We start from the raw sequence: 23,845 nt of genomic DNA on the forward strand, positions 1-23,845 counted from the left end.
CCAGCCGTGCAGGAGGGCGCCCGTCTCTCCACACCCTCGCCAGCATCTGTTGTTTCCTGGGTTGTTAACTTTAGCCGCTCTGACCGGCGTGAGGTGGTGTCTCAGTGTGGTTTTGATTTGTGTTTCCCTGATGATGAGTGACGTTGAGCATCGTTTTATGTGTCTGTCGGCCATCTGGACGTCCTCTTTGGAGAAGTGTCTGCTCAGGTCTTCTGCCTATTTCTCCACTGGATTGTTTTTGGGGTGTCGAGTTTGATAAGTTCTTTGTCATATTTTGGATACTAACCCTTTATCTGATATGTTGTTTGCAGGGGCGCCTGGGGGGCTCAGTTGGTTAAACATCCGGCTTTGGCTCAGGTCATGACCTCACGGTTTGTGGGTTCAGGCCCCGTGTTGGGCTCTGTGCTGACAGCCCGGAGCCTGGAGCCTGCTTCCAGTTCTGTGTCTCCCTCTCTCTCTCTCTCTGCCCCTCCCCTGCTCACTCTCTGCCCTTCAAAAATAAACATTAAGAAACAGATGTGTCGTTTGCAAGTACCTTCTCCCATTCTGAAGGTTGCTTTTTAGTTTCGTTGCGAGCTCCCTTCGCTGGGCCAGAGCTCCGGGTCTCGATGAGGTCCCACCAGTTTGTGTGTCATGTGTGTTCCTTCAGTTCGCTTGTGTGACAGCCGCGGCGGGCATTGCGACGGAGGTGTTCACTGCGCACCGATGCAAAGCACCCGAAGCGAGCACAGTGTGTGACCAGCGTGGGACGAAGAGACGACGTCACCCGCCCCCAAAGGCCCCTGACGCCTTCTTGGTCCCGGTGGAGGGGCGAGAAGCAGGTGGCCTGGGACACACGGCCTGCAGCCTCCAAACCTGCCAGAGGCTGGCGTCCGCTGTGCCCACTTGATGCCCGACCCCGGGGCTGGTCAGCCCCCGTGGCTCTTCCCTGCGGAGGGTGGCCAGCAGCCTTGCAGACGGCACGGAACGTGGTCAGGCGCGTCCGAGACGCTCAGGGTCACACCCTCCCCATCTGTGTGCCTGTGGTGTGGGGCCCGGCACCGAAGGTCTCGAGCCGGGAGTGTGAAGTGCCCCGAGCAGCCGGGACCAGGCGACAGCAAATGCCCACTAAACATCTCTTCCCTTCATCGGTCTCCCTGGTCAAGCTGGCGGTGCCCACACCCGGGAGGCACTCACCGGTAGCAATGGAGAGAGAGGCCATTTTACCGTCACGGCTTTGATACACCCCATGGACACTGAGCAAGGACATGGGACACTGAAGAGGTCGACACAGCGCTGGGTCCAGTGGGCGCAGGGTGGCGGGAGCCGGCTGGAAGCCGCGTCCCTCCCCCGCCTGCCGTGGCCTCTTCCTGGTGGGTGGCGTGGGGGCTCATGTCCCCACAGGGATTGTGTCTGCTGTTCAGCGGCTTCGGGAATGTGTCAAGAATTACTGGTGGAGAGACACCTGCTCCCCAGGCCCACAGTTACCAAGGTCTGCCAGGTTCAGTCTCCACTCCCGGGAGCATGAATGTTTCTGGAACCTTCTAAAGATACCTGTCTTGCTTTGTTCTCGGCGAACAAAGCTCCTGGAGGGTGAGTCCAGAACTCCCACGGGCGTGAGCCCCGGCAACAAAGCAGGCCTTGTGCCCGCGTGCGGCCCTTGCCAGGCCGAGTCCTGCGCAGGGACGTGAGGCGGACCCTGGACACCTGCCTAGCAGAGCCGTACAAGCTGTGTGGCTGGTCTGTCACCCCTGGGCCTGCCCGAGGGGAGGCGGTGTCTCCAGGAGCCAGGAGGCTGTCCCTCTTCCGCCCCAGGGGCGTCTGGACCTGTCACTTCCCCCCGAGTGACTGCAGTCCGCACCTCACCCTCCAGTGGGGTGACATTTCCTGCCTCTGAGTGGGAGCCCCCGGCAGGAGCCCCTCCCCAGGCCCCCGGAGCCCGAAGGGCACAGTCTGGGGGGGGCTCTGGGACGCAGGGGCCGGGATCCCTTTGCTCCTGACCGCCGCACACGCACGGGGGGCTCACCGTGGGGCCCAGGGCTGCGCCCGTCAGCAAACCCGGCTGCGGCCTGTGGCAAAGCCAGCGGCACGTGCCCGAGTCGGCACAAACCCCAGTCCTTCTGTTATTTATGGTTTTGGGGGAAGCAGATTTGGAAGAGGGAGCGGAGCCGGCCCCAGGCACACGGTGGCACAGTTCCCACTGCGCACCGGGTGGGCCATCAGGAGGAGCTGGTGAGCACGGGGCCGGGCCGGGCCGTGCTTCCAGGGCCCCCCGGGGGGTGTCCAGGGCCAGCCCTGCGCCCACCTCCGCCGGGGGCTCCAAGCAGCTGGAGCACGTGCCCGTCACCACCGTCCGTCCTTGCGCATCCACGGAGGTGCGGGGCCTGGCCACCTCCTGGCTGATGTTCCAGGAAGACGAGTCTCTCCTGATTCGCTTTTCTAGACGCTTCCGTTCATTATGTTCACACGTCTTCAGCTTTGGCGTTTCATCTAGGAGGACCCTCTCAGCTGCGGTCCTGACCCCCCGAGAGACAGTTTATTGCCACCCATCCGTCCATCCTGTCTCTCTCTCCCTCCCCCACTTGCTCACTGGAACCTCTCCCCCAGAGCAGCGGCCCGCCGCGCCCGCCCCCCGCCACCGCGCATCGGCTGATGGGGACACTCGCCGTCTCTCACTTGCTTCCGGATGGACTGTCAGCCATGCTTGGTCTCCAGGTGACCGTGGCCCCTCCGCATGTCCCTGAGGATCACACAGAGCTCCGGGGGCAGCGAGGTCCCCCCTCCTCCTCCCCCAGGCTTTGCTTTGTCCTGCAGGCCCACCGCTGCGTTGGCTTTTCGTATCGGAGGTTTCTTGGGATTTCGAATGTTAGAACTTCTTTACCGTCTTGGCAGTTTCTGAGCCCCTAGAGCTCCCTACTGGTCTCTCATCCTACAAGGACCCTCCATCATGAGAGAAGGTTCTAGAAGACCTGGGCAGGAATGGCTTCCTACCTCGCGAGGCTCCCTTGGAGCACGTTGCTGGGCACGTGCCAACGCCTCACGCTCGGCCCCTCGGGAGGGAGCCTGTGTCTTCTTGCGGGACTTCACGGGGTCCAGGCTTATGGAAACCAGCCGCCTCCCAGGGCCCCACCACGGAAATGTGTCCTAGGACCGTCTTTCCGGAGGGGCTCGGGTTGGGCATCCCCCTGCCTGGCTCTCTGCAGGGGCCTGGCCCTGAGCGGACGAGCTCTGTCCAGATTGTCTCCCGTCCAAACCAGATTCCTTTTCTGGGAGTCCCTCCCCTCCCCTGGGCGTCTCCGCCTTCTGCTTCTCTCTCCCATGAAGCGCGGGAGCTCCAGGGCTGCTCCAGGCCCCTCCCACACCCAGGGCCCCGTCACCATGTCTGAGCCAGGGATGGCCATGGCCCTGGCTGAAGACTGCGTCCCCAGCTCCGACCTCCGTCCTGGGGGCTGGAGCACAGCCTCCCGTGATATCTGCTCAGCCGAAAGCTCGTGTTGCCTCCGTCTTCTCTCCGACCCCCAGGCCCGCCCCTCTGTGCTTCCCTCTCTCCCTAGTGGTGAACCTTTAAAAAAACAGCCTTATGAAGGTACAATTTATAAGCCGTAAGACTCACTCCTATCGAGGATACCTCTTCAGGGAACTTCGGTGAATTTGCTGGGTCGTGCAGAACCCCATGGTCGGGGATCTCCCCATCACCGCCTGCCCACAGCGCAAGCTCGCCCACGGCCAGCCCCTGCGTCCACTACCCTGCGTCCTGTCTCTGTGGTCACCCTGTTGTGGGCATCTGTGTTAGTGGGGTCCGTGTTAGGGCGGGTCCGTGTTAGCGGGGGTCCGTGTTAGCGGGGGTCCGTGTTAGCGGGGGTCCGTGTTAGCGGGCGTCCGTGTTAGCGGGGGTCCGTGTTAGTGGGCATCAGTGTTAGCGGGGTCCTACAGGACGAGGATTTCCATGTCTCGTTTCTTTCACTCAGTGGAAGAGATTTGAGGTTCGTCCACTAGTGCTTCTTTCCTTTATTGGCAAAGAGCTTTCCACTGACGGATGGACCCCGAGCGGATGGCCAGTGGGCTGTGTCCACGTTCTGTCAGTGAACCTCTGACTCTGCGTTCCGAGCCAGCACGCGGGGGTCACCCGAGTGCTCCGGTCCCCCAGGCACCTTACCAGCCCAACGACGCAGGTCCTGTCCTGAACTCTTGGGGTCCCTTGGGCGCTGGCTGTCCTGTCCACCTCTGTCACCCCCGCCCGGACCCCTGCCTGTCCCCGGGACCAGGAGCGCCCGCACGGCACTTCAGGAGATTGTCTGTGGCATAAACACAGGCGTCCCGCATCCGTCAGGCTCCCCGGGTGCTCTTAGGGGTTTTAAGGATAAGGATCAAATACTTACCCGGTGCACCTTCCCTGCCCCCGCCGACCCTCCGTGGGGTGTCCTCACGGCCCTTGCTTCCCCCGTGTCCCCGGGACAGCTGTGGCTCCACAGGAACACACTCGTGTGACACCTCGGCCAGCGTCTCTCTCCACCAGGGCTCCTGGTCTGTCTTGTGCGTCCTTGTGCCCCGGCGGCTGGTGTGGCTGAATGAGCAATGTCCCGTGAGAGACTGAATGGAGTCATCGGAACCCTGGTCCCTGGTGAGCGAGGAGGGGCCGTCTGAGCAGAGCCGCGGGGGAGCGCATCGCCTCGTTAATATTCGAGGAGGGGGATCTTGGCCTCTCTGGGAGGGGGGGGGCGTGAGGAAGGAAGGAGATAGAAGCAGGTAGGAGGCTCCTGGGAGAGTCCAGTGTGGCGCTGATGAAGGCGGAGACCCGGGGGCAGGTGCCTGAAGACCAAGTCGATGAGCTCGGGGGTGTGGCTCCTGCACCAGAGTGTGGTCTGGCCTTGCGGGTGGAGCTTGATTGTGACTTGTGTCAACAAGTTTTAAAATGCGATGCCAGGGGCGCCTGGGGGCTCAGTCAGTTGGGCGTCCAGCTTCGGCTCAGGTCATGATCTCACGGTTCGTGGGTTCGAGCCCCACGTCGGGCTCTGTGCTGATGGCTCAGAGCCTGGAGCTGCTTCCGATTCTGTGTCTCTCTCTGACCCTCCCCTGCTCGTGCTGTCTCTCAAAAATAAATAAAAAATATTAAATTTTTAAATGCGATGCCAGCGTCTTCATAGTCTCAGCACAGGGGAGAAAAGATGCCTTTTAAAAATTGAGGTATAAATCACCTTGCATACAATTTGCCCATGAAAAGTGTACAGGTCAGTGGATTTTTGTGACTTTCCACAGGAGCGTGCCCATTGCTGCAGTTAATCTTGGAACATGCTCGTCACGCCAGAAGGAACGCCCCTGCCCACTAGCAGTCAGCCCCCAGCCCCTGCCGGCCGCTCATCTGCTCTCTGTCCTTGGACTTCCCTATCACTGGAACCGCCCACTGCGCGACCGGGACAGACCCATGTTTCCTTGGTTGTCTGCTTCTCCTGTGGGAGACAGCCCACCACCCTCACGTCTGCCCCTTAGACCAGTGCCAGCCACACTGGCGCCTTGAGCGCCACCATTAAGTGGCCTCACACATTATCCAGTAGCCCGGGCAACACCGATGGAAACTCCTGCATGCAAAGATGTGTCCATCTTCCAGCTGCCGTTTTGGGAATGTACTCGTCCCTGCCCACCTGTTTGCTGACCACAAGGAAACTTGTTTGGGATTTTAGACTTCATCAGAAAGTTACCTGTACATGAGCCTGACTTGGGCACGCTTTCTGCCCTGAAGGAGGAGTCAGGAGGATTCAGTGGGCTGATGGCGGTGATGCTGAAAATGCTCTTCCTTGAGAACTTTGAATCGGTGCGGTGTGGCCCAGGGCTGATTCCAGTGCCGCCAAGCGACGCCCGAGAGGCAGAGAAATGCCTTAGGTCCTCATTTGATGCTGTTTCTTTTTTTTTAAATATACAAAAAATGAAAAATACAGGATAATACAAAAAATAAATACTGGTGTATCTATTGTGAATAATTGGCAGCGGTTAGCATTTTGTCACCTTTTACCCCTGGATTGAAACATTCCTGACAAGGTCAGATGCCTCAGTCCTCGTGCCCAGCCCCCTCCTCAGAGTCACGCACTGTCCTAACTTCAGCGTGAGTCCTCCTGTTCTCCTGCACTCTGTCTGGATCGGTGATCACTACATAGTGTCGTCTTGTGTCGTGTTGTGTTAGAAGGAACGTATATACCGGGCATCATACTGGGTGTGTCGTCCATAACATGTTCCCACCTGGCCGGTGTATTTTGGAGATTTGTCTTTCATGTTATTCATCCATCAGTTATCCATTCCTCCTTCCATCTCTCCCTCCCTCCCCCATCCGTCCCCCCATCCATCTACCCACCCATCCACCCACCCACCTGTCCATCTGTCCATCCGCTCACTCACCCTCCATCCACTCACCCATCTACCTGTTCATCCACCGGTCCCTCCCTCCATCCCTCCCTCTACCCGTCCATCCATCCATCCATCCACCCATCCTTCCATCCATCCGTCCGTCCACCCACCCACCCATCTCTCTATCTCTCAGTCTGTCTCCCTCCCTTTTGCAGTACAGAAGCAGATGATCTGGATCTTTGATCTCTACGCTGAGCAACCCTGCTGTGCCCTTCCTGGTACATGTGGACCACTTTTCGGGCAGGTGGAAGGCATGAGTCTGGTAGTCGTTGTGGTTTCATTAATTGGTTGCTAAGGCCACAGAGCCCCCCCTTGCCGGCCCCCGACTTCCCTCTGTCTCTGTTTTCTCTGTGACGGCGGTGACCGACCTCCCTGCCGTTAAGTGGAACTGGCGGGTAGTACGTGGTTTGGAACGCGGGGAGGGCTCCTGATCGTGACCGGGCGGCTTGCCAAGGCCGAGCGGGGCTTGGTTTTCATTCACCTCATTAAAGAAGGAAGCCCCCTTCTTACCCACCTCAGTCGTGTGGGAAGGACTCCGTGCTGTGTCTCCGGGAGGTGTTAGGGTGATGTTTATACGTGAGCGCGGTCGGCCGGCTGGCCGGGGTCGCCACAGCCCGTGTGACAAACGTCCGAGTCGCTGTGACCTTCTGCTTCAGCTCTGCGTTAATCCCAGCAAATCCCTCTGGGAAAATACAGTTCGGGGAAGCGGCTTTGGTCTGGAATTATTACACATTCTGCAAAAAGAAAAAAAAAAGACCTTGGTAAATCCCACACTGTGTTGGGGACCCTGTGGTTCAGAGGCCACGCTGGGGAAGAGCAGGTGTCTCTTCCTCGCTTGGCGTCCAAGCCGCTAAGAATCACCTGGAGGTGGCCATGCCGGGGCCAAACCGTCAATAGTTAATTTTCGGTGTCAGATCCAAGTGTGAGGTGCTTTTCCAGCACCTTCTGTGGTCAGATCTCTGACGAGTCCTGCTGGGTCTGAGTCCTACGGCCCCGTTTTGACCTTTCTCTTCACACACCTCCTCTCTGGATGGAGGGGGACTCGTTCCCCACGGTGTCTGTGTGGCGTCCCCAGCCTCCTGCCTGTCTCCTGTCCATGCCACGGCCCCTGCCAGGGCAGCCGTCCTGACCCGTGGTTCCGCTGCTTCTGGGACCCGGTGGGGCCAGCCCGGCCTCTCACAGCTGTGTGGGTCTCAGAGCCGTTCTGAGTCTTCCCTGGTCCCCTTTGGCCTCGGGAGCGCTAATCCCCACCCCGGGAGCCGATGAGAAGACGTGTCAGCACTCAGGACCATGTGGTCCCAGCCCCCCAGCCGTCCTGTCCTCCACTCCACTTCCAGGGGCCGCCTGATGACGGCCATCGGGAGAGAAGAATGAACTCACCTCCTTGGAGGCGTGAGTCACCGACCGATTCTGAGCTGGCACCGCTCAGTTTGCTGTCACCTTGGCAGTGGCAGAGGGCGGCCGGCGAGCCCCTCAAGAATGCGCCGCGGCACACGGTTTGCTCAGCGCTTCACCCAGGCATCAGGTGGTAACTAGGCTTTTCCTGTTTGAGAAGTCTGATTGTGATTAGAACAAGGAACCCACTTGACCCTTCACTGCTGTTTCCACGTCCAGGAGCGCCGGCATGACTGCTGGCCGTCCGTCAGCGTCCTCAGATCGGGCTGTCCTCCGGCAAGGTCACCCAGCCTCTCCTTCCTGCCCCCCGCAAATCCCCTATTTTAATCCTCATGCGTTAGGCGTGAGGGTGCTGCCCTGTCTGCTGCCACGGGTACCAGCCTGGGAGACGCTCGTGCCCAGCAAGAAGCAGCGTTTCGTTTGGAAAGCACCCGGCCCCGGGTTGGGCTGCCTTGGCGTTGGCTGTTTTGGGAGGTGCGCAAATCTGCCGACTGCACAAGAACAGCGGGTAAAGGCGCAAACACGCCTGAGCGCACCCTCAAGTGGCTCCCGGCAAGCTGTGTATTACGGCTTTTATTTATTTGTTTTCAATTGCTTTGTAACATTATATATGAGAGGGGGAAGGGACAGAGAGAGAAGGAGACGCAGAACCCGAAGTAGGATCCAGGCTCTGAGCGGTCAGCGCAGAGCCCAACACGGGGCTCGAACCCATGACCTGCGAGATCGTGACCTGAGCCGAAGTCAGATGTTCAACTGAGGGATGACCCAGGTGCCCTTATTATGGCTCGTTTAAAACGCATCCTAAGGGGACTGATAATGACGTAAGTGTGGCCCGGAGGAAGTCGTCCGTGTGAAACGCACTCCTTGCGATGGGCTGCGAGCTCGGAAGGCTGCGTTTCTTTCAGAATGTCCCGAGTCCGTCCGGAGCTGTCTGCGGGTGCCCCCGAGCTGGGGTGTCATCCTCCCTCGGGGCTGCGTCTCGAGCTCTGGGTCCCGCACGGGGTGGCACAGGGAGCGTCCCCTTGGCATCAGGACCCCTGAATGCTTTGACGTCTCTCCTCCTCACTTTTTTCTTAACCTTTCCGGGCGGAAGTCAAGAGTGCCGTGGACTGACATGTCGTCTGGGGAACGGGAATGGACAGATGTGCTGGGGGTCGTGGGCCAAATGTGTCTGTGCCGTCCGATCTTGTGTCGTCGATGGTCTTTCCTTGACCTCCAGACAGGGCGCTGTCACAGAGCTTAGTTTATGCAGTGTGATGTTTACCGTTCTTTCAAGCCCTGTCCAGACCCTTCCCGACCCTCGTAAGACCTCCAGAGTGACCATTGTCCTCATCCTTGTTGTGCGGGACTCGGAGCAGATTTGGAGAACAGTGTACTCTCTTCCGTGAAATTCTCTTGCCATGTCATTGCAAGTCAAAACTCCAGTATCCACTCGGGCACTGGTGGGCACGTGACCCCAGAGCATAAGGCTTTGATCCTTCATGGATGGTGTGAATTAGTGGACAACACAGATGTGGCCCACCCAGGCCTGTGGTCCTTAGTGAGAAGCAGAGACTTGGCCATGGTCAGTGTTGTGGGCTGAGGTGCCACCACCCACATCTCTTCGTAGAAGTCCTAACCCCTGGCATCTTGGAATGTGAGTGTGTTTGGAGGTGGGGTCTTTAAAGACATGATTAATGTAAAATGAGGTCATCGGACCTAATCCAGTAGGAACAGTGTCTTAACAGGGGCTCAGGACACAGACACGCATGGAGGGATGATCCCGAGAGGACACGGGGAGGACAGCTGTCCACACACAAGGAGGGAGGTCTCAGGAGGGCCCGGCCCTGCCCCCGCCTGGACCTCAGGCTCCGGCCCCCAGGACTGGGGACAGTGAGCTCTGTGGCTTAAGCCCCCGTCTGTGGTGTTTGGTCACGACCGCTCTAGAGACCCTACCCACGCAGCACACGGCGGACCCAGACTGGGCGCCTGCCTCTGCCTGCGCCCAAGGCCAGCGCTCTTCCCCTCGTGTCCGGTATTCTCGGTTGTGCGCCTCACATCTTGAAGAATGACTGTGACTCATGTTGACCGAGCAGGAGAGCAGGCGGCTCTCACTGTCTTCGTTTCAGATTTGAGTCTGGCCCTGAGCCTTACCAGTGGGAGGGCGGGGTTTCCTACCGTTAACCACCGCTGACCACAGTAGTACTGCCTACAGTTCTGCAGACATGGGTGCGGCCGGCCCTCTCCGGATCTTTGCCGTATCTTAACGAGATCATGAGTTCCCAGCGTCCTGGGGGCGGAGCAAACCCACCGTCCTGGCAGCTCCCACCATCCACCCTCATTGTGGTCAAGACCAGACCCTGCTCTGTGCTGGGTTACGTCACCCAGGAGCGTTCCACTTCTGGAGCGTTGTGTTCAGTGCGGTTCAGTTCCATCAATATCTGTGGACCTTCAGGCCTGGTTGTGCCCAGAAACAGACACACAGCCTGCTCTCATGGAGCAGCTCGTGGTCCGCGGTGGGGAGGAGCGCTGCTCTCATGAGCTGGGTGTTGGGGTCCGCCACGCGCACAGGGTCGCGGGGGGGGGCATCTCCGGAGAAGGTGTGGATCGTTTCCCTGTGCTTGACTGTGCCTCCCTCTGGCGAGTCAAGGCCCCTTGGGGCTCAGAAGACCTGAGGAGAGCTGAAACTGGCCCGAAGGAGCCCTAGGAGCTTCTGGAACAGACCTCCTAAACCGAGGCTGATGTTGCTCACGGAGCCCTGCTCCCACTGCTGGGTTTGGCCGGCCTCTGCCCAGTCAGCCGCGCCTCCCTTCCCAAGCCGCGTGAGCGCTCTGCTCCTCAGGCCTGCGTGAGAAGCCACTGTGATTTGGGGCTTGGGGATGTCATCACACCCACTTGCAACGTTTCGGTATCTTAAGCCATGCAGCTCGGCCCAGACGCTCGGGGAGGTTTGCAGGTGGCTCCGGATGACTCAGCGTTTGGGGTGTTGCCCCAGGAGAGCGAAGAGTGGCGGTTGCTGAAATGTCTTGAGCCAGAGTACCTGCCGGCGTGTCCCTCCTCTAGAAAAGAGCTGCAGGATGGAGAGACTGTGACCCCAGGCTGGACAGGAGGGGTCAGCCGCGTCGCTTGGACTGTGGTCCGTGGGCAGTCAGGTCAGCTCCCTGGGTTCAGTTCAGGACCTTCAGTGGTCAGCTCAGCCCGCAGGGCAGCTGGAGAGGGTGAGTCCTGGGCTCGGTTGGGAAGAGCGAGCGTGATTTCAGCTGGCAGGGGAGGGCTGGTCAGCTGGAGGTGCAGGTGCACAGGGTACATACCCAGCCCGGCATGCCAGGTGACCCCCCTCCTTCCATGTGGGGCGGGCGCTGCCTACGTGCTCACACCTTGCTCCAGGAAAGCCCACCGTGCGGCCAGCTCAGAAAACACAGACAAATCCCGCTGCCTGTACCCCTCATCGACTCCCCCTCCCGACCTAGCACCGCGGCAGGCACAGCCCTGCTGCGAGAACGGTCCTGACGTGGGTGATCCAATCAGTGGCTGACGGCTGGGAGCCACAAAAACCCTAACGAGGAAACCAGCCCTAGGCAGTGGGAGACCTCACTGTTAGGATGGAGAAGCTGAAAATAAGTGCCCAAATGGGCCCCCATGGGTGCCTCAGGGGAGCTGCGAGCAGGCTGTCTGGGAAGGCACGCACGGCATGGGCAGTGCCCAGGAACAAAGAGCCACGTGAGAATTTGGGACGGGAGTTGCAGGTCAAGGGCTCAACACAGGGTCAGCCGGGGACGGATCCAGGAGGAGTGACTAGTCTGGCATGCCTGGTGAAGTACTGGTACCATACACCCGTCTGCCTACAGCCCTGGGACATGGGTGTTCTTCATAACCTGTGACAGGTTCTCAGGGTGGGCGATTTGCTGGAGGACTCACATGGTGCAGGGAGGATTGCAAAGATGGCCTGGGTGTCGGGAATCCTAGTGCCCGGCCACTGCCACTAAGGGTGCTTCTGTCTTCTGCATAAAGGATCTTGTACCAGCACTGGGGAGGGCATGGGTGGGGGAACGTAAGGTGCCTGAGGTGCGGGTCTTGCCCTTAAGGAGCCTGGAGATGACAGTGATGGTGGTGGTGATGATGGTGATGATGATGGTGGTCGTTGTGATGGCGGTGCTGGTGGTGATGATGATGGTGGTGATGGTGATGATGGCGATGGTGGTGACAGTGGTGATGATGGTGCTGGTGGTGGTCCTGGTGACGGTCGGGACAGTGGAGATGGTGGTGATGATACAGTAGTGGTCAACATTTATGGAATCCTTATATGTAGGAACTGAGTAGCTGCATCTCCTTCACCACAACCATGAGTGAGCAGTGCTGTCGTTGTTGCTGTAGATATAAAGAATTACGTACTCATGTAATAAAAACAATCCATATAACATATGTTTACATATAATAAATATGATTATTGCCATTAACATGTTAACGGAGGTTCGGTGTGGACCCAGGTCGAGTCCCCTGGCTCCTGAGGCCTCACTGTAACACCGATGCGTCATTTCCCGCCACACACACCCCCTCTGATTCTAAAATACTTGACAGTCACTGAGAGCCTGAGGAGGAGACGTCAGTCTTCTCTGTTGTCCATCAGGGAGATACGGCCTTTGTTCTGATTTTCCATGTCCCTGCTAACTTGCCCCCGTGGGAAGCCTTGTCAATTACAGGGGAGAGATCGCTTCATCTCACAAAGGACAAAGTTTAGGAGATTCTAAATTATTACTTTTCAAAGAAGTAAGTCTGCCCTCTGAGCTGCCAACAGCTTTTAAAGATAGAAAAGTGGCAAGGCGCTGGCTGGGCGCTGGCTGGGCGCTGGCTGGGCGCTGGCAGCTGGGGAGGACCGTGAACCACACCGCGTCTGGGAGAAGCAGAGAGCTCTGGTCTCCTGCCACCTAGCGGCCGGGCCTCGGGCCGTCCGCCCAGAAGAAAGCCCTGGAAGAGCCACAGAGCAATTCCGACGGAGATTCCCCCCAGTATGAATCCACTTCTGAAATAAAACTTGGAGCCAGCTCCGCAGCCGGCAGTGGCGGACTGGTCACTGTGATGGGGCTTTAGTGCCAAGGAGCACCCTGACCACGAGCCTGAGCACGCACGCCAGGCACACACACAGGGAGTTAGACACTCGAGGGTCAGGTGTTTGGTGCTGACGATGCGATCTCACCACCCATCCCAAAGTGCCCCCACCCACACCTCCGCCCCACCCTTCCCATCCTCACCCTCCTTCCAGTCTCAGTGGTGGGACCGCCTCCCGATCCAGAAGCCCAGGAGGTGCCTCTCACGCCCCTCTGGTCTGTACCTTCTGGGTCAGCCTACAGCCTTGAGTGCCGAGTCCCTGTCCGCGCCCCCACCGCTGCCCTGCGGGGTTCGAACCCCACACCTGTTGTCTCCTGGTCCTGGAGGCTGGAGTCTGAGATCTGGGTGTGGGCAGGGCTGGGTCCCCTGAGGCTGGAGGGAGCGTGCGGGCTGCTGGCGGTGCCTGGTGCCCCTCGACATGGAGACCCCCGCGTCCGTCTCTGCCTCCGTATTCACACAACGTGTGCGTGTTTGTGCCTAAACTTCCCTTGTTCAGAAGGACACAGTCATAGCGGATGGGGGCCCCCGCTGCTCTGTTCTGACCTCGTCTTGTCTTGATCACACCTGCCAAGACCCCATTTCCAAATGAGCCGTGTGCACAGATGAGGGGGTAGGACGTTCAGCCCCTGATGGCCTGTGTTGTTGACATTCTGTCCGTGCCTTACCGGTCCTGGGGTGCGGTAGGTTCTGTGACTTTCATCCTGGGATCAGGGACTTCTGGGGTGCTGTGTTCGCCCAGGATCACAAGGCTGCTGTGACCAGCTGGGCTGCAAGCCCAAGCCCTTCTGACTGCCGCCCTCCTGCTCCTTCTGGAAGTTTCTGAATGGGGCCTTCTTGACGCTTCTTAGAGTAGGATGGTTCCTCCTTGTGCAGGGCTGGCCCACCCAGGGCATAGACTCCGCATCCCCGGAGTGGCCGTGGGCGCTCCGGGGTCACCTGCAGTGGCCGGCAAGTCCCCAGGGAGCAGGTCCCAGCCCGTGCCCCACGGGGGGCCCCCCTGTGGGCAGCACGTTCTCTGCGGCTGTGGTGCGGGGGCCCCAGGTCTTCCTGGGTGCTGGTCCCAAGGGAACGCAAGTTGGGTGTGTGTGTGGCTGGAGCCAGAGGTGACCCCGAAACTGGGACTGGCGTGTTATCTGCAGCCCCGCCTGGTCCCGTCTGGCAGATCCGGTTTGTTGTGTCTCCAGATACGCCTGTGGCCCAGCCAAGGCCCGGCAGGATTGCAGCTGCTGCCATGTCACCGGAGTGAACAGCAGGCTCCCAGCCAGCCGGCAGCCCTGAGGGAGCTCCGGGGTCACCCTTGAATTCAGCCCTTGACAGTGGGGAGGGGCCGATGGATCATTCAAGGGTAAGGGTCAGGTTTCCTGGCCGTGGGACCCTGGGCTGCCTGCCCACTGTGCCTCCTTATTGAGACTGGCGGGCTCCTCCTACCTGGGGGGGGGGGGCTTCCTGGAGGCGGAGGCTCCTGACGGTGGTGGGAGGGCCTCTGCTCCTTGGGCACCGCCCCCAGTGGAGGCTAGTCCCAGCCTCCTGTCTTCTGGAGGGTTTTGACAGTGACACAGCTGCCTCTTGAGCCCCTGCTGATGGCTGTTCAATAGAACATAATTTTACTTCAGTAAAAATGAGAAGGGGGGCTCGGTCGGTTAAGCGTCCGACTGGCTCAGGGCATGATCTCACAGTCTGTGGGTTTGAGCCCCGCGTCGGGCTCTGTGCTGACAGCTCGGAGCCTGGAGCCGCTTCGGATTCTGTGTCCCCCGCTCTCTCTGCCCCTCCCCCACTCATGTTTGGTCTAGATTGATCCCTTTCTCTCTCTCAAAAGAAAAAAACATTAAGAAAAGAGAGAAGTCACGGGGCACCCGGGGGCTCAGTCGGTTAAACATCTCGCTCTTGATTTCGGCTCAGGTCATGATCTCATGGGTTGTGGGATCGAGCCCTACATCACGTCATCTGTCAGTGCAGAGCCTGCTTGGGGTGCTCTCTCCCTCTCTCTCTGACCTTCCACCGTGTGCACGCTCTCTCTCTAAAACAAAACATTAAAAAAAAAAAAAAGAAAAACAAAATCTTAAAAAAAAAATGCCAAGTCCGGTTCGAGCGGATGTGAGCCTGCGTCTGTTCTCCGTGGTTTATTGGTGAATCTCCCAGAAGGGCGCGGGGGGCGCTGCCGGGCGGTGGCCTTGTGGGACTTAGTGGCGCTGTTGCACCTCTGAGAAGTGTGACTGGTTTTGCGGGCCCTGTCCACACTATTGAAGTTTTTAAAACTTACCTCTTGTGTGACTGATAGGATTTTTAAGGTCTAACTGCGTTTCGTCATTGCCTCCCTTCCGGGTTGGGAGGGGCGGCGTCGGTGTTCGGAGGCTGGTCGATGTGCAGTCCCGTGGGGACACGTGGCCGCTGGCCGTGGACCCTCCCACCAGAGGCCACCGGCGAGGCCTCCGTCTGTCCGTCCGTATCGGAGATGCTGGTGTGCAGATGAAACCGGGCTACGGGTGGCCCGAGCCGTGGTCCTCCAAGCGCGGTCCCCACGCTGCTACGATGGCGTCCCCTTCACACTCAAGGGGAGCGAGGGTTTGGGGCCGGACCCGGGTGTGCTGCCTCAGACGCTCTGCTGGGCGGCCAGGGGTCCACACTGTGGTCACAAACACTGGGGTTCGGGAAGCTCCCTGGCGGCGAGGGCCCAAGGCGGTGGCGGTGTTGACCAGAAAACCATGGCAGGTGCCAGGGAGCCGAGTCAAGGCCACGGAAGCCAGTGGTCCAGCCCTTGCTTTTCTCCTTTTGTGTTTACCTGTGTCCCCATCCAGGCGGCGAGAGGGCCTTCTCATCCTGAAACGCGGGGGGTCTGCTGCTCAGGGAACCTCTGGAAACGCCTTGGACCGCCCCGGCCGTGTGCCCGGCGGCCGTGCCCCTGATCGGCTGTCTCTGCCCCTCTCTGCAGAAGTGCATTCGCTTTAACCCGGACGCCACCGTGTGGGTCGCGAAGCAGCGGATCCTGTGCTCCCTGAACCAGAGCCTGAAGGACGTGCTGAACTACGGGCTGTTCCAGCCGGCCAGCAACGGGCGCGACGGGAAGTTCCTGGACGAGGAGCGGCTGCTGCGCGAGTACCCGCAGCCCGTGGGCACGGGCGTGCCCTCCCTGGAGGTACCGGCGTCTGCCTCGCGGCCGGGAGGCGGGGTGGAGGACGCCAGCCTCGATTCCAGCTGGGCCGTGACCCCACGTTCAAGGCTCGCTTGCGGTGTGGGGGTTGCGCCTGACTGTGTGAATTTCAGCCGGCTGTGCACGTTCTGCCTCATTCGTTTCGAGACATCTATCTGGGTGTGAGCAAACCCTGGGTGTGACTCAGGGTCATGTCACGGGGGCCTGTGGGTCCTGGGGTGCAGAATGGGGCTCCCACCTTGTCCCGCCCTCGGTGTGGGGTGGCTGCTGGGGCCGTGGTCAGAGAAGGAGCTGCCGTCGGCTTGGGCACAAGCCGGGCCGTGTGCAGTGTGCACCAGCCCCTGCCTCGCGGACCCCGGCTTTGCACACGGTATTTCCATGTGACGCATCGAGACCATTCAGCGAGTCACCGAAGAGGGTCATTTCTCCCATCGCTGTCATCACGTGAGGACGCTCGTTTCTGCCTCCTCCGCAGCGGGAGGCCGCGCGTGGGCATGTGCGCTGGCCCGTGAGCACTCCGCGTGGGCTCTGCAGTGCTCTCAGCGACGAGATCACTGTGGGGGCAGAGAGGCCAGGGGCCACGGCTGGGCCAGACGTGCACGTCTCCTGATGGAGACTTTGAGGCTGCGGTTTTCGGGACCCCCGTTGAGATGGAACACCTGGCAGACCAGAGGGAGGTTCTCTGGAGGGAGCGATGGGGTGCCCTTGGCATCCTGTGGGTCTCTGTTCTGGCCTCAGTTTGCTCATCCATAAAATGGGTACCCATTGCAAAAAAAACATCCCCTGTTGGGGGCCCTTGAAGCACCAGACACTTTGTAGGCCGTGTTCTACTTGCACGAGGCCGGCGCAGTGCCAGTGTGCTGAGCTCACGCAGGAGCGGCAGGTGACAGGCTGGGAACAGCAAAGGAACGATGCATTTTTGGGGACTGGTCGCTTCCGTAAGGAGAGTAAAACCCGACTGGAAGGCCTGGGCGTCTGGAGCCTCCGCGACCAGACAGTGACTCTGGCCGGACCCCACGCACGGGAGCCAAACGGGAGGGCGTGGGGACGCGCCGTAAGCTGGGGGGACAGACACACACGTCCTCCTCCACATCCTGTCCGGGGACTCGGGTCGCAGGGGCCCTCTGCTCACGTGCACGCGTCACCCCAGGGGCCTCGCCCGGTCCTCGCAGCGTGCACCCGAGCCGGCCCCCAGCCTCTCTGGGCCTCAGTCGGGGGTCCGTTAGTCCCGCCCTCCCGGGGGGCCATGAGGCTTCAGGGAGATTTCCACAGGTAGCTGGCGCCCTGCAAACGGAGGAGTTGCTGTTCCTCCATTTGTTCATGTCCTTGGGCCTCCATCCCGCCAGGTGAGCCGCTGCGCAGAGTGAGACGGAGCTGGCCCTCCACGCCTCAGGGGGGCCGTGGCCCCGAGCTCTTTGCCCCCGAGAATTTCTGTAGAACATGGCCGCTTACGAAGCATGGAGAAAACAGCAGGGAACGGCCTTGCGCTCAGCGCCGCCCCCCTGTGGCCACGACTGGCCCTGCGGTGACTCGCTGCAGACCTCCGCCTCTGAGCCCTTCCTTTCCCGCCCGGGCGTTCGGGCCGGTGCAGCTTGGTGACCCGAAGGGGTCCCGGTGGCTCGAGTTCCCTTAGAATGGTCAGTTAGTGACCCCAGCTGCCCGACGTCACCGCTCGTGGCTCCTGGAGCCTCAGAGGTGTGACGGGTGGAGACCAGGTGTGCTGGGTGCGGCGCACGCGGGCGCGCTGTCCCGCTGGCGGCCAGAACCGGGGGTGGACATCCTGAAGCGGGACTGGGTCCCCAGCTGCTAGTCCAGCTCTGGGAGACGAGGCCCGCGGCCCGTGCTCAGGACACGGGTTCCGGAACATTCCACCAAACTGCCTGGTTTCACCACAGGCTTCCTCCGGTGCTTAAAGAGAAGTCCCGTTTCAGCCTGTGTGCCAGAGGGGTGTCCCAGTTCGGAGACCGTGTGTGTAACTAGAGTCGGTGCCAGGAGGCCCTCTGCTGCCCACAGCTTCGGTTCCCCGCCCCAGTCCGTGCGGGCGTAGACCCCGGGCCGTGGTGAATCGCGGCAGGGGTGGGGCGGGGCGCGGCACATTCGCCCAGAGCCTGTCCAGCCCAGGACACTCACGCGCCGCCCTCGGGCGTCCCCGCGGACAGGTCAGGAGCCTGAGTCGGACGGGGAAAGCGTCGGCCCGAGGCTGACGGGACACTGGTGGGGGTGAACCGGAGCGGCCCGCGACCGAGGATCTTTGCGCAGGCTGCTGGCCCCTCCCTTCAGTAGCGCCGCCCAGAGGGGCCTGGGGGCGGGGCCTGAGGCCGTGGCGGTGGCGCCGGGGTTCAAAGAAGGTGCGGTTTCCGGCTCGGAGGCGCTTGTTTGCAGGACGGGAGCCCGGGCGGAGCCCGCACGTTTAATAGCGCAGGACGCCGGAGAAACGTCCTGAAATGTCCGCAGGCTCATGCGCACTGCACGGCCGTGAGGACCGCGACCACCAGGAACGCAGAGGAGTGGCTGCGTGGCTCCTCCGTGCCTCTCGCTTCCTCTCGTGGCTGCGTCTCCGCGGCCTCGTTCCCGCCACGTCTGGGGGATGCCCGTGGTCAGCTTCCCCGGAGAGTTCGCTGTGGGGCCCCGCCTTCGGGATGCGGCCAACCACCAGGCCGTGCTCCCTGTGACCCCGAGTGACGTCTTCACGTGTTTTCTCTTTCTCCGTTTCCGTCTCTCTGCCAGTTTCGATACAAGAAGCGGGTGTACAAGCAATCCAACCTGGACGAGAAGCAGTTGGCCAAGCTGCACACCAAGGTAGGCGGGGACGGCGTGTGTGTCTGCCCCGGCCTCCTGTCTCTGACGAGGCATCCCCGTCTCCACAGATCAGGGGGTCCCGGGGCTCCTGGAAGGCGGGGCTGCGAAGCGGGGTGTGCCCTCAGGGACCGGGTGCGCGCTGGACCCGGCGCTGTGTGTCCTCCGCTGGCCACAGGGCCTGACTGAACCACGCAGGTGAAGGAGGGGGTCCCCCCCTGCAGAGCCCCTGGACGTGGCCGTCCTCTCCTCCTGAGTGACGGAGGCATGCCAGCGGCCACGCGCACATGGCGTGGCCTCAGAGGGGACGCTGCTCTGAGCACGTCCCTCCGCGTGTCCCTGGGGGGCAGGTAGCCATTCTCTGTGAGCCTCGGCTGCCGACGGAGGGGACAGCTCTGGGCACAGAGCCGGTGAGGAGCTGTGACCTAAACCACACGGAGGCGAGGCCCACGGGCTGCCGTCCGCGCGGGCGCACCTGCTGGCGGGACCCGCACCAGGGCTCCTGCCCTCTGTCGGGGCCGCTGTGCGTGTCCAGGGCGCTCTGAGCTCACACGGGTTCTCAGCCAGTGGGTCCCCCGGCTTTTCTTCTGTCCTCAGTTTGTGCCACGGTAGATGTGTGGATTTTCACTGTGCTCAGTGGCCACAATACACCGTTGGTTCCCTCTGTGCTCATGTGCCCAGATGTGGCCGGCCCTCGGGCCCCTGGCAGGTGCCCACCGTCCTCCGAGTGCTGACAGCTTTGTGGCCCCCCTCATGCTCCGGGCCGTCGTGCACATTCCTTGCCCAGCCAGGAATCTGCCTGGGGGGCTGTGTTTTGACCCCAAGTCTGGAGGCAGCTTCGGGCTGTCTTGATTACCTTCTGAAATCTAGAGAAAAACGTGCTTTCGGGTTAAAAAACAAAGTTGGTTAGTAAATAGTGGTGAAAGCGTTCAGTGAAGCCCAGTGTCTCTTGCGTCGCTGGGGCTGTTAGTTCTGGCCCCAAACGTACAGAAAGCGGTGGGGCGGGGAGGCAGCCCGTGGGGGCGGGGCTCCCGCCGCTGCCCCCGCAGTGTGTGTGGGGAGCCCCGGGTGGGGGCGGGATCGGGCGTCCTCACTTGGAGGCGGAGGGGCTACTGCGGTTGTCCTCGGCCCTGGCCGCGTGCGCCCTGTTACAGACGAGGCTGGGCAAAGCTGGGGAGACATCCCTCCCCACCAGGGTTCACCCCGGATCATTCTGGCCTCCCGAGAAGTCAGTGTCTCTTCTCACTGGAACTGCCCTGGGCCAGGCGGCCCCGTTCCCGTCCATGCAGTCACGGGTCCGCCATGAGCGGAGTAGCCGACCATGAGGCCAGCCCACCTGCTCCATCGCGGCAGCTGCGTTAGAGACTGGGAAACACAAGTATAGGTCCTTGGGTCTCGTTCCCCACAGACGGAGTCTGGCGGCCTGGGGTGGACCCGGGAAGCTGTGGGTTTTCAAACTGGTCCAGGCGGCTCATCCTTTCGGAAGCGAAGGCCCCGACAGTGAAAGGCGGGAGATTTCTAGAACCTGCGTCCCGGTGGCGTTTGCCCCGGGCTGGACTCCATGCCTGGCGCTGGGCGTCCAGACACCCAGGCGCCGCCCGGCGGGTCCCTCTCCGCGGCGGAGACCGAGCACACCCTGCCCGGAGCCTTCCCGAGGACCCGTGAGACATGACTGTGTTGTTTTTTAACTTTTCTCCGTAGACCAATCTGAAGAAGTTCATGGACCACGTTCAGCACCGCTCGGTGGAGAAGACGAGCAAGATGCTGGCAAGAGGCTTGGACCCGAATCTCCACGACCCGGACACGGGAGGTGGGTCCGGGTGGGGCCCTCGGCGCGCCTCGCTGGAGGAGCTTCTGTCGGCAGGTTCCACACGCACGTGCGACCCTGACGCCTCCGGCGGTTTTTGAAAGGACTGTAGGTCCTGCGTGAGTCGGGGTGCACAGGGGGGAGGCGGGCAGAGCCGGGCAGCCAGCCCCGAGCCTGGCGCAGTCGGGGCTCGCCCACGGCTGCTGAGCAAGTGAATGAATCAGGGAGGGAGCGCGTGCAGGGCGTCCGGCTGCTGTGCGCTCGCCGTGGGACACGCGCCTGCACGCGCTCATCTTCCTCCCCCTGCCGGAACGCCCTCTCCTCTTGCGTGTGGGCTGCGGGTCACTCGCGGGTCAGGAGAGCACGGGGTGCCCGGCCGCAGCCCCCGTGACCTGCGGGGCTGGACAAGTCCTTCCTTAGTAAGCAGTTCCAGATGAGCGTTGACTTTTCGTTAACCCTGTCCCCCTCCCGGGTTTTATGGAGACACAGTTGACCTGTAACCTTGTATCAGCTTCGTTCCATACGAGCCCGTAAGGCTGGTGAGTCACGAGCGGTCTCTCTGGTGGTGAGAACTTGAAGGGGTTGCCGGCTCCCGGATGCACCGACAGTACAGCACTGCTGTCTCTAGCCCCCCGGCCGCAGCGTCGTCCCCAGGGCCCACCCGTCCTGTAACTGGAGGTGGGCCCTTTGGCCACCCGCACCCACCTGCTCTGTCTTGGGAGTCGGTGTTTTTAGGTTCGCGCGTTGGTGACCTCGCGCAGCGTCTGTTGGAGTCACTCAGGCGGCACCGGGCCCGCAGGCTCCATCCGTGTGGTCACAGGCCGGGTTCCCTCCTGTTTTTGCTGGCATCTTCCTCCGTGGCGGCCCGGGCGTTGTTTGGGGGGTGCGGCCCGTCGTGGGTGGTGGGACGTCCATGGCATCGCTGGCCTCCACCCCGGGCACCAGTGGCACCCCCAGTTGTGACGACCGGACTGTCTGTGGGCCTCGCCCAGTGTCCCCTGGGGTGGGGCACAGTCCCCGGGGGAGGGGGTCCCCTGCTGGGGGACGCGCCGAGCGGGACCGGCCAGGAGGGCTCAGGTGGGAGCGTTCGTCCCCGCAGGTCGGTCAGCTCAGGCTGCAGAGCATTCCTCCTGGACTCAGCCGGCAGGGGGCCCGCTCCGCCTCTTCTGGTGACCGGTCAGCCCTGCGTCTGGGCCACCGTCCCATACCTGTGTCCCACCGCCCCGTTACTGAGCCCACAGCGGATGCGCGTGTCAGCTCAAGAATGGAGCTTTCTCGGGGCGCCTGGGGGCTCAGTCGGTTGGGCATCTGACTTCGGCTCAGGTCATGACTTCATGGTTCATGGGTTCGAGCCCCGTGTCGGGCTCTGTGCCGATGGCTCAGAGCCTGCCCCTCCCCTGCTCTCTCTCTGCCTCTCAAAATAAAGACAAAAAAAAAAAGGCTAAAAACAGAATGGCACTTTCTCCGCATCTCTGGGGGCTCCTCTGACCCCCTCCAGCTGGGACAGGACCCCCACCTGCTGCCTGTCCCCCTGCCCCCTAGCGCGGGCCACTGACCTGTGTGTCTCCTACACTTACTTCTGACCACAGCTTTGGAGACGGGACACGTAGCAGTGGGCACAGGGGTAACACACAGAGGGACACGGAGGACACACGTGAGGGGACATGGAGGGGACACATGGAGAGGACACAGGGCACATATGAGGGGACATGGAGGACACACGTGAGGGGACATAGAGGGCACCCGTGGAGGGGATGCATGTCCATGTGTCTGTGGTTCCCTCCTCGGTACAGCCTTGGGCCTGGGCGTCTGCCAGCCTGGCCTCGTGCATGGTTGTTTCTGGATGATTCCATGGGGCGGGGCTGGCGGTGGGGGAGCTCGGGGGTCTGCTCTGGGCCCCCCTTCCCCCACGACCCCTCTCTTTGGCTTCCTCGTCCAGGAGCAGCGGCGACAAGGACTCTTCCCCCAGGGCAGACCCTCCCCGGCTTCCAGAATCACCCAGCACGGAGCCGGGTTGTTTCCAGACAGACACCTGCGCTCTCCCCACGGCCCCGCCTGGAGCCGGTCGGGGTGCGTCTCTAATGGCAGCCGCCGCTTCACGCCATCGAGCGGCGCGGGTTGGGTTTTGTCGTCCTGTCTGGACTGAGAAGCTAGAGGTTCTTATTTGCTTCCCGTTGTGCCTGCCGGATGCAAAGTGTCCGGGTCAGGACGCCTCCGGTCACGGTCAAACTGCTTCCGTAAAGTAGGGTCTTCCCCGGCTCCCCGTTCCCACTTTTTTTGCTCTCGAGATTAGCCGACTTTCCTTGTTAATGGTTTACAGGAAAGTGAGGGGACGGAGTGGGCGTCCGAGGGCGTCCGCGTGGCTGACGGTCACTCCGGCCAGCTGGAGCCTGCGGCTGCTCCGGGGCCGCCCTCGGGTTCGTGCCCCCGGTAGGTCTGGACAGACGCGAGGCGTGTCCGCCGCCGCAGAGCCACAGCCTTGACCCCCTGACCCGGAGGGGCCCCCGCCGTCCCTGCGGACGCCCGGCAGACCCGCTCTCCTCACCGTCGCCACGGTTTTGCTTTTTCCGGAACGTTGTGGAGTTAAAACCGCACAGTGGGCCTGTTCACACTGGCTGCCTTCCCTCAGCGAGGTGTGCGCGCCTCTCCTCCGTAGCGTTCCGCGCGGGGCCCACTTCCCTCCGGCGCTGACGCGACCCGTCACCGCAGCCGAAGGCTTGGCCGCCTCCGGTCCTGCCAGCTGTGGGAAGCACTGCTGTAAACATCCGGGTGCAGGATTCTTTGCTTCTTGTCTTGTTTTTCCCGCACGTGGTGTAGCTAACCGTGCTCAGACGCAGCGAGTTCTATTTTTAAAGCTAAACAGGAGTGTTTGCAGCCTGTAGGAAGGGGATGTGGCTCAGACACGAAGTACCGAGCCAGAGGCCACGTGGGGGCCTGCGGTCCTGAGCAGGCGCTGCCGCTGGCCCCTCCTCCTCCCCAGCACCGCCGATTCTTCACGCGTGTCCCCACGCCAGGCGAGAAGCAGCTGCTCTGGTTGAGGGACGGGGAAGGTGGGCCCCCGGCCGGGGACACTTGGCTCTGGGCCCAGCGGGATGACGGCACCCCCGGGGCGGGCACCCTGGCACACTGTCCCCCGTCGTGAGTGTGGCGTGTCGTCCACGGTGGGGTCTCCAGAACGCCTGTCATGTTAGCACCACGGAAACTCGGGATGTGGTCTCTTCCCCTTGTTTTGGAGCCAC

General features: G+C 61.4%; 1 protein-coding gene across 1 annotated transcript in view; it reads left to right on the forward strand.

The window, feature by feature from the left end:
- Positions 1–23,845, forward strand: part of SHANK2 (SH3 and multiple ankyrin repeat domains 2) — a 463,461-nt gene that overhangs the window by 77,675 nt on the left and 361,941 nt on the right. Inside the window, exons 4-9 of the mRNA XM_029957270.1 lie at positions 15,785–15,988; positions 18,731–18,802; positions 20,501–20,659; positions 22,927–23,036; positions 23,236–23,363; positions 23,621–23,744. Of these exons, the coding sequence (XP_029813130.1) occupies positions 15,785–15,988; positions 18,731–18,802; positions 20,501–20,659; positions 22,927–23,036; positions 23,236–23,363; positions 23,621–23,744 (797 nt within the window). The remainder of the gene's footprint in view (positions 1–15,784; positions 15,989–18,730; positions 18,803–20,500; positions 20,660–22,926; positions 23,037–23,235; positions 23,364–23,620; positions 23,745–23,845) is intronic.

Source organism: Suricata suricatta, chromosome 11, assembly GCF_006229205.1.
Source record: "Suricata suricatta isolate VVHF042 chromosome 11, meerkat_22Aug2017_6uvM2_HiC, whole genome shotgun sequence".
NCBI lineage: Eukaryota > Metazoa > Chordata > Mammalia > Carnivora > Herpestidae > Suricata > Suricata suricatta.